Source organism: Suncus etruscus, chromosome 4, assembly GCF_024139225.1.
Source record: "Suncus etruscus isolate mSunEtr1 chromosome 4, mSunEtr1.pri.cur, whole genome shotgun sequence".
Lineage (NCBI taxonomy): Eukaryota > Metazoa > Chordata > Mammalia > Eulipotyphla > Soricidae > Suncus > Suncus etruscus.
In genome coordinates, this window is record NC_064851.1 from 154,714,929 (window position 1) to 154,734,330 (window position 19,402).

Below are 19,402 nucleotides of genomic sequence, written 5' to 3' on the forward strand. Positions count from 1 at the left end.
CCCCATCCCCGTTCCCTTCCTGCAACCCATATTCCCCGCCATCATCCTCCGGGCTGCTAGAGTAGGTGGTTCCCTCTTTGTCTAGCTTAATATTAGTGATCATATAGCTGTTTGGTCCTGGTACCCTCACTTGTTTCTCCCTCTATTTAAGAGGCAGAGCTAGATAATTTGAGTTATGTGGTTTTGTGAAGGAAAGAAAAGCAATAGAATGGGGTAAAAAAATCAAATAAACTGAAAATGGGCGGAGTCCTTCTAGAGGCTTTCAACCTCAGTTTGAGAGAGGACATAAAAAAGGTAATTGAAACACCACAACAATACAGAAAGAAATATCAAATTAAATATCCAGTGAGCACTACAGCAATAAAGACAAGCACCACACAATAGTCTCGGTTCTGAAATCAAACCATGCCGGAATGCAAAAAGAAAGAGAAAGATAAAATAAAATAAAATACAATTGGAGACATCAACTTCAATATCTACACTAAAATAAAGACGTCAAAAAGTAGATCAATCAATAAATATATATGTGGAAAAATCATTATTTTGTGCTTCCCCCCACTGCATAGGCACAGTAACTATTGGAAATATTATAGAGGGAATTTCCTTGGCCTAGGAGATACAGGGTTTCTCCACCCCTGAAGTATACTGTCATGGGATTAACTCTAGACTCCTTGCATGATCATTTACTCTCCCCTCGGTGCTTTTGTGGTGTATGGAAGACTTCTGCTTCGTCATGGATGGTAAAATCAGACCTCTGTAGAGATCTTGGTGTCTGTACAGCTCAAGAAATGGAGCTTATGATGAAGTCTTTCTTTGTGGTTCTAGCAGTTCTGTTTCTTCAGTGTCGTTTTAATCCATCTTCTGTAGTTGGTGGTCTTGGTTGCTCCTAGGATGGAAGTCTTTCTTTGTGGTTCTAGCACTTCTGCTTCTTCAGTGTCGTTTTAATCCATCTTCTGTTGTTGGTGGTCTTGGTCATTATGTTGCTCCTAGGATGGAGCCTGGGATAGAATCTTTCGTTATGTTTCCGGAAGATCCATTCAGCTGGTCAATCAAATAATTTTTTAAAAGGGCAATTTAATTTAGGTTTTCTATTATCCCCATTTAGTTATTCATTTAAGGAAATTCCAAGGAATATATCTTTTTGTAACAACAGGAAATAATTATGATATTAATACCACATATTTATGATAAATGAATATACATAAATACTTATACACATTTATTTGAAATATGTATATTTCAAATACATAGAAATATGTATGTATGCAAAGTGAAATGGAAGACTACTCATAAGGTCAATAGAGTTAATCCCTTATTCAGGTTTTGGCCTGAGCAGGATCAACAGAGTAGCTGCTGAAGACAGCCTGTTATCAGATAAATGCACTTTATTAAAACTCAACATTGAAGGATATATTAAAAGTAATAATGTTCTAACTTACCTAACCCATGTTGAATATCCTGGGTGAATTAAAGTGCCTCAGAGAAATGTCAGTAATATAATTAACAGTCTCATGAGAAGTCATTCCCAGAAACTGAGGAAGCAAATTATTCTAATGACTCTAATGTTTATTTTAAAGAAAAATGAAGATAATTTAATTGAGTTGTCAGCAGATATATTAATCAGAATAACTATGATTTTAGCAGTTAATTTGAAAGAACTCAAAATATTTAAGTGGCATTACTTTAGCAAAACTTCTATTCTCAAAAGCTCTTATTAATTGCATTTATGTAATTAATTTTTTAAAATTTATTTTGGTCTTGAAGTAACACCCAACTGTATTCAGGGCATACTCTTCATTCCTTGCTCAAAGATCACCTCTGATAGGACCTGAGGGAACATATGGAATGCCAGGTATTGAACCCAGGTTGGCCACATACAAGGCAAACATCTTATCCACTGTACTATCACACTGCCTCCCTGTAAAATTTTTTTTAAAAACACCACAAGATCCAAGTAACTCCAAATCTTTGTGCTATAACATTCATTGAACAGCGTGGCTTAGTTAGCTGAATATCACTAGGAGTGACCCCCAGTTGGATGAATATTGCTTTGGGGCCTCCCAATCCTGTATTTTTTGAAGACATAAGACAGGTGCTAAATTCTATTTTAGGCTATCAATAAGAAATAGTTATTTCTTATTGGGAAGCTGAGGAGATAGCTCAATGGTCTGGAATACATGCCTGATATGCATGAGGTCTTTCTTAAACCCCTGATACCAAGTCCTCCTTCCCCAAGCACAAATGGTTATGGCTCTAGTGGCTGCTTGGCACTATCATTAAAACTGTCAGTATTACTAGCAGAGGCATCCAGGCTACCCACTACTTCACTGCTGGGAAGCCTCTGTCCCACAATAAAAAGGGAAAAAAATCCATTCATAAACCTATATTTATAGTTAAGTTTAATGGTAAACAGAGATGAGAATGAGTTAATATCATCTTGGCCAGATAGAAATCTCTGATATGTTTTTAAAAATTAAATTATGCTAATATTAAAATAACATGGTTTACAATAATGTTTATGTTTTTGATGGACAAAGTTATTGCACCTACAACAGCCCCTTTGCCCAATACCCCCCACCACTGTCCCTATGTAACTTCTGCTCTACTTTATCCCTCCTCATTTCCTCCACCCTCTCCTCAAGTCCTTCACTTGGTAACCTCAGTTCTGTTATCAGAGTCCAAGGGTTTATTTTCACTAGGCACTTTCCTCTCCCTAGCTTTGTTTACACTTCATATGAGTAACATAGTCGGTGTTTGTCCTTCTTCTGACATTTTACTTAATATGACCAGCTCAAGTCCCATCCAAGTTGTAGCATAAGATACATTTCATCTTTTTGTATAACTAAGAAGTGTTCCATTGTGTAGATGCTACAGTTTCCTTACCCATTTGTCTGTTATTGGGTGTTTGTGTTTTCCAGATCTTGGCTATTGTAAATAGTACTGCAGTCAACAAAGTTGTTATGTAAATCTTTTTTTGTGGGGAGGATATCTGGAGGTGCTCAGGGTTTATTCCTGGCTTTGGCTTGGTTTCCATATAGGGTGCCTAGGATCAACCCCAAGTCAGCTGTGTGCAAGGTAAAAGTCTTGTGCTTTTCCCATTGGGGGAAACAACAGAAAGATATTGTTTCTCTCTGAGGTCCAGAGAAACAACATGACTTGCTTAGTGCTACTTTGGAATTAGTGAAGCACAATGACTAAACCTAAATCACTCAACCTTTTTGCACATACAACTATCTCCAATTGTCAATTTTCTCAGGCTCTACTTGGGTCTTTCTCAGTAGGTCACACATAGGAGGCCAGGTGTTCTTTCAGAGTGTGTCTGAATGCTCAGGTTGTCTGGGATGTTTCTGGGGATCAAGGACCAGTGCTATAAGATGCTATAAGATGCCGAGGGATGGACCAATGTAGGCAGAAGCTAGCTTGTTTTCATCACTGAGCCCTGGGCACCTGGGATCCCTGAGGAGCACATGGCAAATGAGTGGAAAGTGAGGTAAATAAAGTTCAGGAGGACAGGGGCTCACTTACATGGGTTCTCTCACTTCCATAAATAATCTTTTTTTATTTTGGGTTTTGTTTTTTAGGCTATACCCAGAGGCCCTCAGGGGTTACTCCTGGCTCTGTGCTCAGGAAATTGCTCCTGGCAAGCTCGGAGGATGATATGGGATGCCAGGGATCAAACCTGGGTCTGTCCCCCAGTCGGCCACATGCAAGGCAAACACCCAAAAGTTGTGCTTTCGCTCTGGCCCCACATAAATAATCTTTTTCTGGTGCCAGGAATGTAACCCAAAGCTTCTTATATATAAAACAGGCCCCCTGCACTGAATTGCATCCCAGATCCCAAAATCATCACTGAGCCATCAGAAATTGCTGACTTTTAACTGTCTTTGACTCACAAAATCAGAATGATCCAACCAAAGATGATGATCTTTACAAATGGGCAAAGTAGATTTCTAATAACTTTTAAGAGCAATAGCTGGGATTTTCAATAAGGTGAGTTAGGGCCAGGAAGATAGCACAGGGGTTAAAGATTTTGCCGTGCATGTGGCTAATCCTATTTTATTTTATTTTTTTTGGTTTTGGGGCCACACCCGGTGATGCTCAGGGGTTACTCCTGGCTATGTACTCAGAAGTTACTCCTGGCTTGGAGGACCATATGGGACGCTGGGGGATCGAACCGCGGTCCACCCTAGGCTGGTGCTGGCAAGGCAGACACCTTACCTCCAGTGCCACCAAGCCAGCCCCTAATCCTATTTTAGACCCTGGCACTACAGATAGTCTTTAAGCAGCTCCAGGAGTGACTCCTGAGCACAGAGGCAGGAGTAAGAGCTGAGTATAACCAGATGTGACATATTCACCTACTCCCTATAAGATAAATAAGCATTGTCTTCAAGTCACCAGCTCCATTAACACCTAACACGAGTCAGTCTGTCCTTTAATTTAGAATTTGAATTTAGACACTAATGTCTGCTCTTTATCTATTTTACATGGTATTTTCTTCTAATAGAAGGCATATTTATCTACACCAAAATTCTGCTTGGTGTGGCCATCTTCCTCAATGACCTTACCTAGATCTTCCGGGTCACTAGCTGTCTGTCTTGCTGCTTACACTTTGATCTTATGGGGAATATTTTTTTCCTCATGAACCCATCTCTGTCAGCTTATGATTTTTCATCTGCATCTTCCTCATCTCTCTCAGCCTTCACAAAATTGCAGAGTTACAGCTTGCTCTGGATTAGGTTTTAGCTTAAGAATGATCTGATTCCTTGGCTTTTCTTTTTTCTTTTTTAATAATATTTTAAACACCTTGATTACAAACATGATTGTGGTTGGGTTTCAGTCATGTAAAGAACATCCCCTCATTGCAACATTCCCATTACCAATGTCCCAAATATCCCTCCTCCCCACCCCAACCCCGCCTGTACTCTAGACTGGCTTTCTATTTCCCTCATATATTCTCTTTGTTAGGATAGTTCTCAATATATTTATTTCTCTAACCAGACTTTCTCGATGTTGGTAACAGGTTTGTCTCACTTTCTGACTATTCCTGCATTCACAGCAGCACTTTTCAGTTCCTTTTAGAACTTTCTTTTTGCATTCACAATTTGGCTATTTATTGGTCATAAGAATCTTAGCTCTTCATCTGCCTTAGCTTCTGATATGACTTTCTTTATTTTATTTATTTATTTATTTGTTTGGTTTTTTTTGGGTCACACCGGCAGCGCTCAGGGGTTACTCCTGGCTCTACACTCAGAAATCACCCCTGGCAGGCACGAGGGACCATATGGGATGCCGGGATTCAAACCACTGTCCTTCTGCCTGGAAAGCAGACACCTTACCTTTAGGCTATCTCTCCGGCCCCATGACATGACTTTCTAATTACAATGTATTTAGATTTTTTGGTGAGAGGAGTGGGAACATGGCTCAGTAGTAACGTTTATGCTTTGTATAGGTTCGATGCTGACAACAAAAATACTTTCAAACCCAACAAACTGATAAACAAGCAATATGAGACTCTTTCTTTCACCTGAGCATCTGGAAAATAGTGTATTAATTTAGCTTATTTCACCATCGTGTGTAAGTGAATTAGGCAAGCCCCAGGAGATAGAAAAAGAGACCAGAATCCTGCCATTTGTTGAAGCAATGGAACACACTATTATTGATCAAAATCACCGTCTTTTATGGAAGCAGTTTATGGTGCCCTAAAACAAGCGTGAGAATAAAATAAAAAATCCCTGATCACAAATTTCACAGCCTTCATAATAACAAAAAAGGCTGAAACTTCTATGAGAATCACCAAAATGTACCAGAAATACGAAGTGTGCACAGGTTGCTAGGATAAGGGCCTTAGCAGTTAAAAACCTTCCATTTGCGGGAATGGCAATCTCTGTGCACATCATAAAGTGTTGTGATTGGATTTCTTTTGCTGAATTCCAAATGTCTGGCCTGGCACCCCAACCTTAGATACCTCATGGAGGTGTAGGTGGGGGTATTTGGGATTGGCTATGCCCATACAGGCGCATGAAGCAGCCATACTTTATTGTTCTGTTGCTAAAACGTTTAGTGAGTTTCCTCAGCCCTGGAGTGATGGTCACCTGGTCTTTCCACTCTGAAGGTGCACCTGTGAGCACATACAGGTAATAGTGCAGCCCTGGAGCCTCTGTGTAACTGATGACGTAATGTGAATAACATGAACACAGCACTTACATGAAGCACAGCACATATTCCAAAGTCAGAGAGTATGAAGGGGTTTCTGAAAGGTTTCAGAAAATTTCTCCACCCACCCCCCTTTTTTGTTTCTGGGTCAGACCTGGTGGCGCTCATGAGTTACTCCTGGCTCTGTGCTCAGAAGTTGCTCCTGACAGGCTCGGGGGACCATAGGGGGTGCCGGGATTTGAACCCGGGTCCTTCCTGTGTTGGCCACGTATAGGGCAAACGCTTTACCACTGTGCTAACTCTTTGGCCCCCTCAGAAAGTTTCTTTATGTAAAGAACTAGATAACTGTCATGGTCTCTGCTTATTTAAGAGCAATGAAACCTGTTACAGTTTCAGAACTCTTGCCTCGGCCTTCCAGCCCCCATATAACCAATGGCAGGAGCCACTGGTCATGCAATTCGAGGAATAAATTGGATTCAGAGCTCCAGCCTTCTCCACTACTTCAACCCCTATACATTGATGTCACTGAATACGGGATACCCTCACCCCTTCTTTCAAGCATTTACCCTCTTTCCTGCCTATCCTTGAAATTCTAGGGACCCTGATGGTTCCCCCACCTTTTATCTTATCTGTATTGTGTTCATTACAACTCTACTTAGAACTGAACAGTCACACCAGTGTTTGAGATGCTCATTAGGAACTCCTTCCCCTGTGCCCCAACTTGAAATTTGTTCCCCCTCTATGAGCTGGTTTTTCACTCCTTTCTTTCCACAAACCTGCCCCCACTGAATGCAAGGCTTCTTCCAGACACCCTCCAAAGGGGGTGGGTGGTGACCTTATCCCCACTGGGGAGAAGACCTGTTCTTGGAAGAGAAGCAAAATGTCTTAGCACAATGGTTTCTGGCCTCCCAGTAGATTCACCATATCGGTGGCATGAACTTCATGGTGTGACTGGAGAGAAATTTCCCAGGGAGGAAGTGGTTGAGACATATAGTTCTACATAAGACAGGAAGCAGGCACTGGGAAGAGAATGAGAGTGAAGTAGAACTGATGTGTGTAAAATGCTCAGGAGAGGCAGTGACACATCATAACTTTGTTTTGTGCCCACAACTACCAGTGTTTACTGTGCATGCAGTAGGCTGAGATTTACACACATGCAATTATGAGCCCTCTCCTCACTCTTACTATAAATGAGGAAATAAGCTTTGAGATGTGGATAATTGTCCTGTTTGGATCTTGTCCTTTGTGGAGGCAGGATTTACGCTTCCTCGGGTTTCAAAATTGGACTTCAAGATGCAGTGAAGCTGGGTAACTCCTTCATTCATAAAAAGGTAGAGCTGGAGAGATAGTACAGCAGGTAGGGCTCGATTCCTTGTACCTCACATGGTCTCTCAAGCATCTCCAGAAATGACCCCCTAGCATAGAGCCAGAAGCACTGACTGGTGTGGCTTAAAAAATAAAGCAAATAAAACAAAACAAAAACTGAAACACAGAGCTGGAGATGGATGGAGCTAAAAAACCATATTACCCTTATTGACTCTGCACTCACGGCTACTATCCTTGTGCCCAGGGCCATGATGATGACTGCATGTGACCTCTCAGCCATCACCAAGCCCTGGGAGGTACAGAGCAAGGTATGCACCCCTCCTCCCTTGGCCCTGTCCTGGTGGCAATAGCTAGAGTGGCATATACTTGTGTGTGCCCCATCTGCTCTGCTCTTTAGGGTTTAATTATCCTTAGTGAAATGAGGTGGGGGTCAGGACCAAACTAGGGCTTCAGTTGGCAGAGCTGGAAATCTAAGTGCATTTGGGAGGTTGAGGTTCCACTGTGGGGTGGGGTTGTCTGTTGCAGGTGGCTCTTCTGGTGGCTGCAGAATTCTGGGAGCAAGGTGACCTGGAACGTGAGGTGTTGCAGCAGAACCCTATTGTGAGTAGAGGGGTGTCACCCAGTGGGGGTATATGGAGCTCCAAGGAGGAACTGGGACTCTCAGCAAAGGGACCCAAGACCCTTTCATGCAGTTGACCTCTTTCTTTCCTTTTGTTTTCTAGTCATACTGAGGAATGCTCAGGGGCTACTCCAAGCTTGATTTGCTTTTTAGGGATCATTCCTGGTGGTGCTTGGAAGATCCTAAGAGCCATTCTTAGCCCAAGATAGCTCTTTGATAACTGTAGTCCAGGAACAATAGCTCCTTTGCTTGAGAACAGATCAGACCCACCTAGATGCTCTAGGGGTGGACCCAGCAGTGCTCCCTTCTGTGGTCCTGTTTGGGAACCCTCTCACATAGGAGCCTTTAGCTTCTTTATATCTACAGAGACTGGCATATGGTCATTTCTGTTTCAGTCCCTGCAACCTAGATTAAGCAGGAAGAGCTTGTCAAGTTGAGAACCTGACTGAATTGACAGTCAGCTTATCTAGGATAATAAGACCCTGAGCCCAAGGAAACCAATTAGAGGTATCAGGAAGGCCTGAGCTAGGACACTCAGGAGGGAGAGGCAAGAAATGGGAAAGACCACTGAAGAACAGAGTCAAAGAAACAGGAGAGTTAAAGATGAGAGTGAGAGGGATGCTGCAGACTATGCAGAGGTCAAGGGAGAGTAAAGGGCTAGAAGTCAATAAGTCTTTTGGATTTGTTTTTCACTTCTTTCTGGTTTTGAAGCCACACTTAGCAATGCTCAGGGGCTATTCCTGGCTCAGGTCTTGGAATTCAAGTCTTGCTAGGATGCAAACCCAGGCCATCCTACATGTAAACACCCCAGCCTGTTGAGCTCTCCCCCTGAACTAAAATGCCTCTTGAAGTTTAACAGCATAGAATTGTGATTCTTTAAAAAAATTTGTTCAATGTAGATACAATCATTAATTAACTTTAGCTACACATCAACCAGGTCCCACAGTTTAGATTTATTTACTCTGCCATGTTCTTTCTGGCTTTTTGTTGTTGTTGTTGCATAAAGTACAACCTAGGTATTGTTATTTTTTTCCATAAATACTAGCATACAACTGAGTAAATGAACCTAAAACAGAAGCCAGAGAGATAGTACAGCAGGCATCGTATTTGCCTTGTCATGTGACTGGGCTTTGATCTCAGCACCTTGTATGGTTCCAACACCTCATATGGTTCCTCAAGCCAAATAGCAATGATCATTGAGCTTAGAGCCAGGAGTAAACCCTGAGCACTGTCAAATGTTACCGAAAATCCAAACAAACAAGAATATAAAAAACCCACAATTACTCTCTGCATAATCACAGAAATATGATACATTATCATAGTAATTCTTTTATTTGGGGGGGGGGCACACTCAAAAACTGCTCAGGGTTTACTCCTGGCTATGCGCTCAGAAATCGCTCCTGGCTGGGGTGGGCATATGGATGCCAGGGATCGAACCCAGGTCCGTCCTTGGCAGCTGCGTGCCAGGAAAATGCCCTATTGCTGTGCTATCGCTTGGCCCTTTAGTAATTCTTTGATAATTTTCTATCTCTGCTCATTTTCCTTGATTGAGTGATCAGAAGCATTGATTTATTTGAATTAGAATCCAGTCACAGACCAGTCTCTCCTCACTGTGCCTCTTGAATCTCTTGTGCAATAGCGATTTCTTGTTTTTTGTTTCTGGTGTGAGTTTCATTTGTTGAAGATGGCCAGTCTGTTCTGTCATGTCCCACATTCTGGATTTGGTTGGGGATTGCATCTTTCTGAGACCTTGGAATATATTTTTCTATTGCCGTATTTCCTGTAACTGCTAAGATATTCATCTGAAATCTGAGTCTAGAATTTGATGGGAATCCCTAATCAAACAGTTGACACTCTCTCCATGCAGCCCATGATGGACAGAAACAAGGCAGATGAACTCCCCAAGCTTCAGGTGGGCTTCATCGACTTTGTCTGCACCTTTGTCTACAAGGTAGGCCCTATTGTGTCCTTTTACTTGAGCATTTTTTGTTTGTCTGTTTTTGGGCCACACCCAGGAGTGTTCAGGGGTTACTCCTAGCTCTGTGCTCAGAATCACTCCTGGCAGGCATGGGGGACCATATGGGATGCTGGGATTCGAGCCACCATTGGTCCTGGGTTGGCCACTTACAAGGCAAATGCCCTACTGCTGTGCTATCCCCCCCCCCTTTAAAATAAATTTTTATTGTGGTCAAAGTGAATTACAAATATTTCATAGTAATATTTAAGGCACATAGTGACAATGAATGAGGGGCATTCCCACCACCAGTGTTGTTCTTCCTCCACCCCTGTTCCCAGCATGCACCCCATATCTCCCTCCTATGCCTCCTGCAATGCTAATGTAACTGTTTCCCACTTGTACAGCTTGTTGCAGATTGGGTATCAATTCTGTTGTCATTGACTTTGGGTTTGGTGTTCAAGTCTGATCGTTAAGCAGAGAGGCCCAGACTTTGTGCATGGGGACCCTCCAGAATAGGCATGCACCCTAGAGGACTGTTCCTTGCAGGAATTCTCTCGTTTCCATGAGGAGATAACTCCCATGCTGGATGGGATCACCAACAACCGCAAGGAGTGGAAGGCACTAGCTGATGAGTATGAGGCCAAGATGAAGATACTAGAGGATGAGAAGGAGAAACAGAAAACAGCCAACCCAGGTTTGCAGAAGGGGGTGATGGGAGCCAATGATCCCGGAGAACTCACTGTTGACCTGGTTGTACCTAGCCTCACCCTCAACATGGGGTCTCATTCAAGCCTGAGAGTCCTTCCAACAATTGTGACTTGACAGATGCTTCCTGTCATATGCTGATATGTGGGGATTCTGGGATTCCAGGAAGCATCTGTCAAGTCACAATTGTTGGAAGGACTCTCAGGTGCTGCACTTCCAGGCAGTTGTGTGGTGTGTAACATCTTTACTACCTAGAGCCTTTCATTGCTTACACATATTTTTGAAGCACTAAACACCTCCATGATATGACATGTGACTCTTTCTTGAACTGGAATGCTCCCCTGTTCAACTTCCTCCTCTAGCCAAAGGCATTTCGTCAGGAATCAAGAGTTAATTTGTTCTCACTCTTCCTAGCTCCTGTACATAAACACCCCTTCCCAAGTTCTTTACACTGCTCGTGTGGCTCATGTTCCCTCTCCCAGACATGTGTTTTTGTAGGTAATATTGCTACAATAGTGCTAGCTTTTAGGATTTTGATGGGCAAAATTACCTCATCTTCACTATCACCAAATGCCCAAGACTCTTAACCACTGTTCTTATGTTTTTGATCCAGACCAGGTGGTAGGACAAGCTCAATGCTACCACCTCACCTGTTTTGTTGTTGTTGTTTTATGTTTCTTTTTTCTATCTAATTGCAACATCAGCGGCTGCAACTGGGGCTCAGGCTGGGAACAACTCTAACCCAGTAGGAGGTGCACCTACATCCAAGTCCTGCTGCATGCAGTAGCTCCTGAAGGCTCCGCAGATGGAATAGCACCGGGCTTCCTGGGAAGAGAGGCCTACCTAAGCAAGTGGAAAGTCACACATCTTGAGAAGTGACAAAGGCACAGAAGAAAGAATCAAGCTTACCTCTTACCTTACAGCTTGTAAACATTCCCCCCCACCCCCCAGCTCTGGGAACTGCATTGAGCAAAACCAACAGTCTAGCTTTCATAGATATCAATTAAATATGTAATTAATGACAATTTATTTGCTTGTTTATAATTATTTGTGGTCATTTACTTTAATTTTGTTGTTTTACATTTATTTACTATTCTTACAAAATTTTCCATCATTCTCAAAAGCAGAAATTGTACTTGAAACCCTTTCTACCCACTTTCACCCAACCATTGTCTGTTTTCTCTTTCTCTTACCTTTTTTTTTTTTTTTAATTTTGGGTGTCATACCTGGCACTACTTAGGAGTTATTTCTGGTTTGGTGCTCTGGAGTCATTCGTGAAAGTAGTCTGGGGACCCTGTATGCTGTGACCAGTACTCTGAGGTGCTGAGGGATTGAACCTGAATCCCCTGTATACAAAGATGCACTCTGTCCATTGCTATCTCCAACTCTGAAGGTTCCCCCTCCCTGCCCCACCGTGGGCAAGTCACACCTACCCATTGTAATATAGCTCCAGCCTCTTACCTAAAAACTTTAAAAATGGATTCAGGTATTATTACGGTCTGAAACCATTCCAGGTCATTTCGTTTTGTTCTGGGGGCGACACCCCTTAGTGGTCAGGGCTTACTCCTGGCTCTCCACTCAGGGATCACTCCTGGCAGTGCTCATATGGGCTGCCTTGGATTAAAATCAGATCAGCTACATGCAAAGCAAGCATCTCCAGTTTCCCCACCCCCCATTTTGAAAGAAATATGGAAACTTCCTAACACAATCATCATCTTAGTAACAAACATAACTGGTGCTGGGAAGTTTTCTGACACATCACTGCAAAACTGAAAATATGGAGTCCCACAATATGTGACTGTCAGTGGACAGAGTGTCAATCCCTTTGGGGGTCACCTCAGTTTTAGATAGATAACCTACACCCAAGGCCAGGTGACTGTGGCCTCGTAGGGGAAAACTGTTGAGTCCTAGTCTCCTCATGTGCAAAGACTGTTGATGGACTTGCATCATTACTCAATTCCTCCCTCTAGCTACTCCTGCTCTTCTCCAAGATGTTAGTCCGAAGGGCATTCCTTAGAAACCTCACAGTTCCAGTGCTGAGTCTACTTTTCTAGATAAGCCAAATTGAAAATGGGCAAAAATGTTTTCATTCCATAGTTATGTTTCTTCCATCTCCATGACAAGGTCTTTTCTCTATTGCAATGATCTATTGCAAAACCAGAACCATCTGGTCCAGGGCTTGGGTCCATCATGCTTCCTCATGGTCATCTGTAACACGCTCCCTTGTCCCCCGAACTCCTAACTGCATATTAGTTCTAGAACTTCTCATCTTCCCATATAAAGTCTTTTGGTTTAGGTATCATTCCTAAGTGTGGCATGGGGGACCATATCGGGTTCTAGGGTCAAACCTGGGTTGGCTGCAAAGTAATCATCTTATGTAGTATACTTTCTCTCCAGTACCATATAAAATCATATGCAGAAGTCACTATTTTTTGTTGTTGTTTGTTTTGGGCCACACTGTTAGGTTTCACCTTATTTTACCTAAAACAAAGATCATCTCTGGTTTCTTTGTATTTATTTACAACTTGGTTTTGCTCAAAACAAAGATTGTTTTAAATGTAAACTTGAGTGGGACAGGCTCAGAATATCCTAAGCTATCTATGTCCTTACTGCCCCACCTGGGGGGTGGTTTCTGTACTCAATAAAAACAGTTCTGGCAGGCAGTTTGCTAGAGATACGAGGTAGAAGATTGCAGACTATATGTGTTTCACCCTCAGCCTGGTTTGGATTATTTCACACGAGACTCTGATTCAGACTCACTCATCTGGGGTTAGAAATATGAAGTGTGGGGTGATTTTCCACCATACTGGCAATACTCAGGGATTACTCCTTGCTGGGATTAAGAGACCATATGAGATGCCAGGGATGAAACCTGCATCAGCTGTGTGCAAGGAAAGCACCCTTTTTGCTGTACTATTGTTGTAGACCCAAAAGCCAATATTCTCTTTTTATTTTGGTTTTTAGGCCATACCTGGCGGCGCCCAAGGGTCACTCCTGGCAGGCTTAGGAGACCAGATGGGATGCCGGGAATCAAACCACCACACATCCTGGTCGGCCACGTGCAAGGCAACTGCCCTGCCACTGCGTTATCTCACCGGTTCAGAAGCCAATTTTCTTTTCTTTTCTTTCTTTTTCTTTTTTTCTGGGTTACACCTGGCAGTACTCAGGGGTTACTCCTAGCTCTATGCTCAGAAATCGCTCCTGGCAGGCTCAGGGGACCATATGGGATGCGGGGATTTGAACCATGGACCTTCTGCATGAAAGGCAAACGCCTTATCTCCATGCTATCTCTCCAGTTCCAGAAGCCAATATTTTTAAAGCAGTTGATACGGGCTTACATTTTCTCTAAATTGGGTGTGGCGCAAAAAACCAAACCAAAAAATTGGTGGTTTGCCAACAATTTGGCCAATCTACTCTACCCTCCTTTTTAAATGTAAACAGAGAAGTTGAAGCCAGTCACACAGGGAACATGCGGATCACAATCATGGCACTGTCCTGGCTTCCCCCAAGAGCAGATGCCCAAGGTTACAGGGACACAATGTCCCTGAAACTTGCACAAATCGATTCCAGATTCTGACGCAGGACTCGTGCCCATATTTGCAGGTTATGATGTCAACAGTGACCCTTATTTGGGAACTCCCACAGCAATTTCCTGCCCTTCCTGAACTGGCTGTGCTCAGGTCAGTGGTTTTTGGCCATGTGGCAGTTTAGGGGCCCAGTCGGGCGTAGTGTGACATCTACTGGCACTTAGCTGCCACTGCTTCTGAGTACCTTGGTTGGCAGCCTATGTTCTGAATCCTCACCTTTTCTAGCTGTCTCAGTCTTTGCCATGCCTTTCTTGAAGTTCTGTTCCCCCCACCATGAAATCAGGCTTTATGAGGATTTTCAGGAACCTATATCAGGAGGCTAATTTTATCTTCACAACCACCCTATGGGGAGAAACTGCTTCGAGCCTTGTGGACCTTAGGCTAAGCATCAGAGAGACCAGAATACGCGTGCAAAGACACAAAGGACCAGTGGTGGCGTCAGCACTGAAAGCCAAGCAGTTAGGCACCAGACTTCCAGCATGGAGCACCTTCTTTCTGAGTACACCAGCTCTTGGTAGGTTCTGAGTTCACCCAAGCAAATCTTGTTACCAAAACAGTGCTTCACCTTGAGGGTGCAGGGCCAGCTTGACCAAGGTCACAGTACCAAGACTTTCAGGTTTCTTTACTTCTCTGGTATTTCAGTACCACTGAACACAGCCCTGAAGACATTATTGCTGATTCTGAGGTTTGGCTCTCAGGACCCAGGTAGGAAATCATGATGATGAGGCCCTCACATAGCAGTCCTGCTCCCCTGTACTTTACTCCCCAGAGAGTCTCTGCTGCCCATCACACAGATCATGCCAGAGAACCCTGCTGCTAAGGAAGCACATCCTCATTCATCTTGATCACCAGATTTCCCTTCCAACCAATGAAATCCCAAGAGAAAGCAGTCTACCTGCACTTGACTGCATGTAGGTCATAAAAGACCATTTAAAAATAATTTGCACATCATAGGAATACAAAAACTCCTGTTCTTTGTCATTTTTCTTCCTGAGGTTTCATTCCAATGAGTCTCTTGCAAACCAACTGCACTTAAAAATTAAAAAAAAGGGGGGGATGGAGAGATAGCATGGAGGTAAGGTGTTTACCTTACATGCAGAAGGATGGTGGTTCAAATCCCGGCATCCCATATGGTCCCCGAGCCTGCCAGGAGTGATTTCTGAGCACAGAGCCAGGAATAACCTCTGAGTGCTGCTGGTGTGACCCAAAAACCATATATGACTACAGAGTACTGGAAATCCTACAAGGTGGGGTTGCCACTTCTCCCAGCTTACTTTTTTTAATTTTTATTGTGGCCAAAGTGAATTACAAATCGTAACAGTGATATTTAAGTGACAGTGACAATAAATGAGGGCCTTTCCACCACCAGTGTTGTCCTCCCTTCATCCCTTTTCCCAAGCATATATCCCTTATCTCCCTCCTTTATCCCCTAGAATGCTAGTGTAACTAAAAGCATATATGTTAACACTAATGTAAACCATTTTTTTTTTTTTTGCAGTTCCAGATATTTGTACTAGTGGTTTCTTAAAGGTTTAGAGGCAAAGGAGCACTGTAAAAACAATGTTAGAGTGGCAATTATCGTTTGCATGGGTTACTTTCTAAATGCAAATAAAACAGCCCTTGCCCGGCCTACAGCCACAAGGAGTGTCCAACCAGCCACTTAGTGATGGTAAACAGTGCAGCGTAATCGGAAGACCAATTCCAGAAATCTTTGATCAGCTTTTCGAAGGTTGTGGCCAGAAACCAGGAATGGACCATATGCTCTGTGGGTCTGAGTGGTTCAGACTGAAGCTCAGAAAGGGATATGAAAGAAAGAGAAGGAGCTGGTAAAACAGGAGACCCCTGAGAGGAAGCTGAGACTTGAGGGCCACAAGCCTTTGGGGAGAAGAAAGACACATGCAGGACTGTAGGTGATACTGCCTTTTTAATCTCCATAGTGTATTTGTTAAGTTTATTTATAAGCTGATCACATCACTATTTACAGTACATGAGCATAGAGATTCTACAGTTTTTGTGATGTAAACAATAACCCCACTGTGGGAGCTTGAGAAAAGAAACCAGTTTTGAATTATTTACAGACGTTAAAATAGAACTTTATACTCATGGAATAATAATACAGAGCAATTTGATTAAATTATCTATGAAACTATAGAATCTGACAATGTACAAATACAGGAAACATTTTCTCATTTAGAAGACAGAGAAATCACACTGGAAATAAAATAGGGATGATGATGACCACAATAATTTAAAGCAAAGAAGGTTTCTTCCTTGCCTCTTATGGATAAAGTATTTATATAAATAAGGACACAACCCAACACAATGGGAAAATATATAAAAATCCTCTACCAATTAAAAAAATAGCAAAACTAAAAACTCGATTCTCAGTCATTTAGCAGTGTCCTTTAAAAAAATTAAAGTTCAGCTTTCTATTATAAATAACAAAGCAGATGTGTCCCTCTGTGTAGGTGAAATTCTTACACCTTTCTCAAGAAATGCATCAATGTAATTCCACGCCTGCACACAGACAACAGGCAGGAGGGTGGCACGCATATGCGTTCATGCTCTGTGCATGCTCACCCCACCATACACACACACGTACACACACACATACACACATACATTCACACATACACACACATGCAGCCTTGCACTCAGGCACCCCAGGTTGTAGTTACCTTGTTGAGCTTCCTAATAAATAATGCCCCCCTACGGTACCTATGGGGATGCCCAAACCTCACAAGTTTAGCCATTCCCTGGTTTGACCCTGTCACAGAGCCAGAGAAAGTGCTGGCTCCCTATTGCTCAGAAATCTCCAGGCTGCACAGCCACGCCAAGAGAAAAGGATTTGAGGCCAAGAGTTGGAGATGATGGGACCATAGTGACCACCTGGCCCAGTCAGATAAGGCCAGATACAAGTGCATCTCCTTCGAGGGTCCTAGGTTGATGTTAGCCTTGGCAGCTGCTTTTTAAAGCAGGCACCTCCAGCCAAGCTCACACAGGGGTAGGGGGTAGGGAAGGTCTGCCCAGAGCAGACCCTACACCATCAGGTTTCTGTCCAGATGGTAATCTTTCCTGGAAACCATCTGGAAATCCAAGTGTTGCCTTGGTTTTCCTGCTCCATGAATCACCCTGACCACACACCCCTGGAGATCTCCAACTTGTTTCTGCTGGAATTAGAAAATACCGCAAGAAGCAAAGTTGAAAATAGTTTATGACTTTTTATTCCTAACACACACACATAGACACAAATACTTGACAAGATATATAAATATAAAACACTAAAAAAGTAAAATAAAATAAAAAGCAAAGAATCAATTTGGCTACTCCAAGGGGCAGGCCCTCCCAAGGCAAGGCCAGCCCCACACTGAATCCACACACGTGGCCTCTTCCCTGTCCTGAGGGTATAGTGCGGGCCCTGGCCGAAGTTCACTGAACAAGGGCAGCTGCTGGGCTGCCAGTATTGCAGTTACAGTAAACCCCTCCCGGGCACTGTGCGCTCATGCCACCTTTGCCCGCGGGATCGCAAGTACATTTATGTCTAGTGATTGCTCTGGAGTCTCCTGACTAGTGGGGCACTGGGTTCTAAATACATGCGGTTTGCTCATGCCGTTAGGACACTCCCAAAGCTAGACAGCAAGGTGGCAGGAAGGACTCATTTGCCTTCCATCTGGGTAGCTGGTGGATACAGTCTTTGGCCACTAGGTGGCAACCAGACATGGATAAGGCAGAGAGCTGAGGTGGAAGCAACCTATCTATCCTTTTCCACTCACTCACACCAAGTCAGGCTGGCAAAGTGGGAAAGGAGGCTAGACCAGGTCTCCTGGAGGATCCTTTGGCAAACACAGCACAGAGGGGGCAGGGTCCAGCTAAACAAGACCTCCAGCCGGCCACCCACAAAACTGTGGATTTTTCAAAGGCCCCTGTGGGCACAGCTGGATTTCTACTAGTTACTTGCAGATGTGCAAGGAATTCTGATGGGCTGGAATAGCTGCTCTGCTCTCTCCTCCCAAACCCTGCAGCCTCAGTCACCACTGATATATCATTAAGGAAATAAAAAACAAAAGCTGCCCCACATATACGTAGTGTGATCCGTGCCTCCTGCTGGCCCATATGTTTTACAATCATTTGAAAGAAATCTGTGAAAAGTGCTTAAGTTAAGCTTTTTTTTTTCCTTCCAAACATCAGTATATTGCTAGTATTGTCTGAGAGCAAGAGAAACAGCAAAACGAACAACATCCCGATGAGAAGCTGCTCGGGTTGATAACAAGGCTGGGTTTATGTCTCACTGTCCCCACTAGGGAACTATGGCTTGGATCTGTCTTAGGAGCTGCCCTCTGTGACGGGGCCAGACTGCTGAGAAATAGCACAAAATCCACAGCCTGATGTGAACTGGATGCGGCCACAAAATCAGCCTCCTGGAGGAGGTGGTCACTGAGGTTCTCAGCAGTGAAAGGGGCGTTGGCACTCACCTAGCTCATATTCTTTTGTGCTAGATGGGGAAACAGGCTGGTGGTCACAGAGCAAGTGAGAAACACTGGGGTTCTCCCTTGAGATGGCTTTATTCTTGCACAATCATTCACATCAACTGCGCTTAGTTTCTTTCTGTTTTTGGTTTCTGGTCCACACCTGGCAGCGTTCAGGCGTTACTCCTGGCTCTGCACTCAGAAATCACTCCTGGCAGGTTCAGGAGACCATATAGATGACAGGGATTTAACCCAGGTTGGTCGTGTGCAAGGGAAATATGCCCTATCTACAGTGCTCTCACTCTGGCCCATTTCTTTCTTTTTTAAATAAAGCTAAACCCCAGGGTCTACTCACTACTTAGCTTCTAGGGTTTCTTCCAAGGAGGCCAAAATGGCCTCAGGATCAACTTTCCTGCTGCTGATCTCAAGCCTCTTGGTGCCCCTTCTCTGTTCCTGCATCCCAGCACCGTCCCTGTCCCAACCCTTCAGAGAAAGGAATTTGTACCACATACAACCAAAGGAAACTCGTTTGCCAGTGGTGCGGTGTTTTTCTCAAAGTGCTTTTATTGGCTCCTGTGCCTCCTCTGTG

General features: G+C 43.5%; 1 protein-coding gene across 1 annotated transcript in view; it reads left to right on the forward strand.

Moving 5' to 3' along the window:
* Positions 1-11,547, forward strand: part of PDE6A (phosphodiesterase 6A) — a 67,497-nt gene extending 55,950 nt beyond the window's left edge. The window contains 5 exon segments of the mRNA XM_049771820.1: positions 7,724-7,787; positions 8,005-8,079; positions 9,966-10,049; positions 10,602-10,749; positions 11,465-11,547. Of these exon segments, the coding sequence (XP_049627777.1) occupies positions 7,724-7,787; positions 8,005-8,079; positions 9,966-10,049; positions 10,602-10,749; positions 11,465-11,547 (454 nt within the window).
* The last annotated feature ends 7,855 nt before the right edge of the window (positions 11,548-19,402 follow it).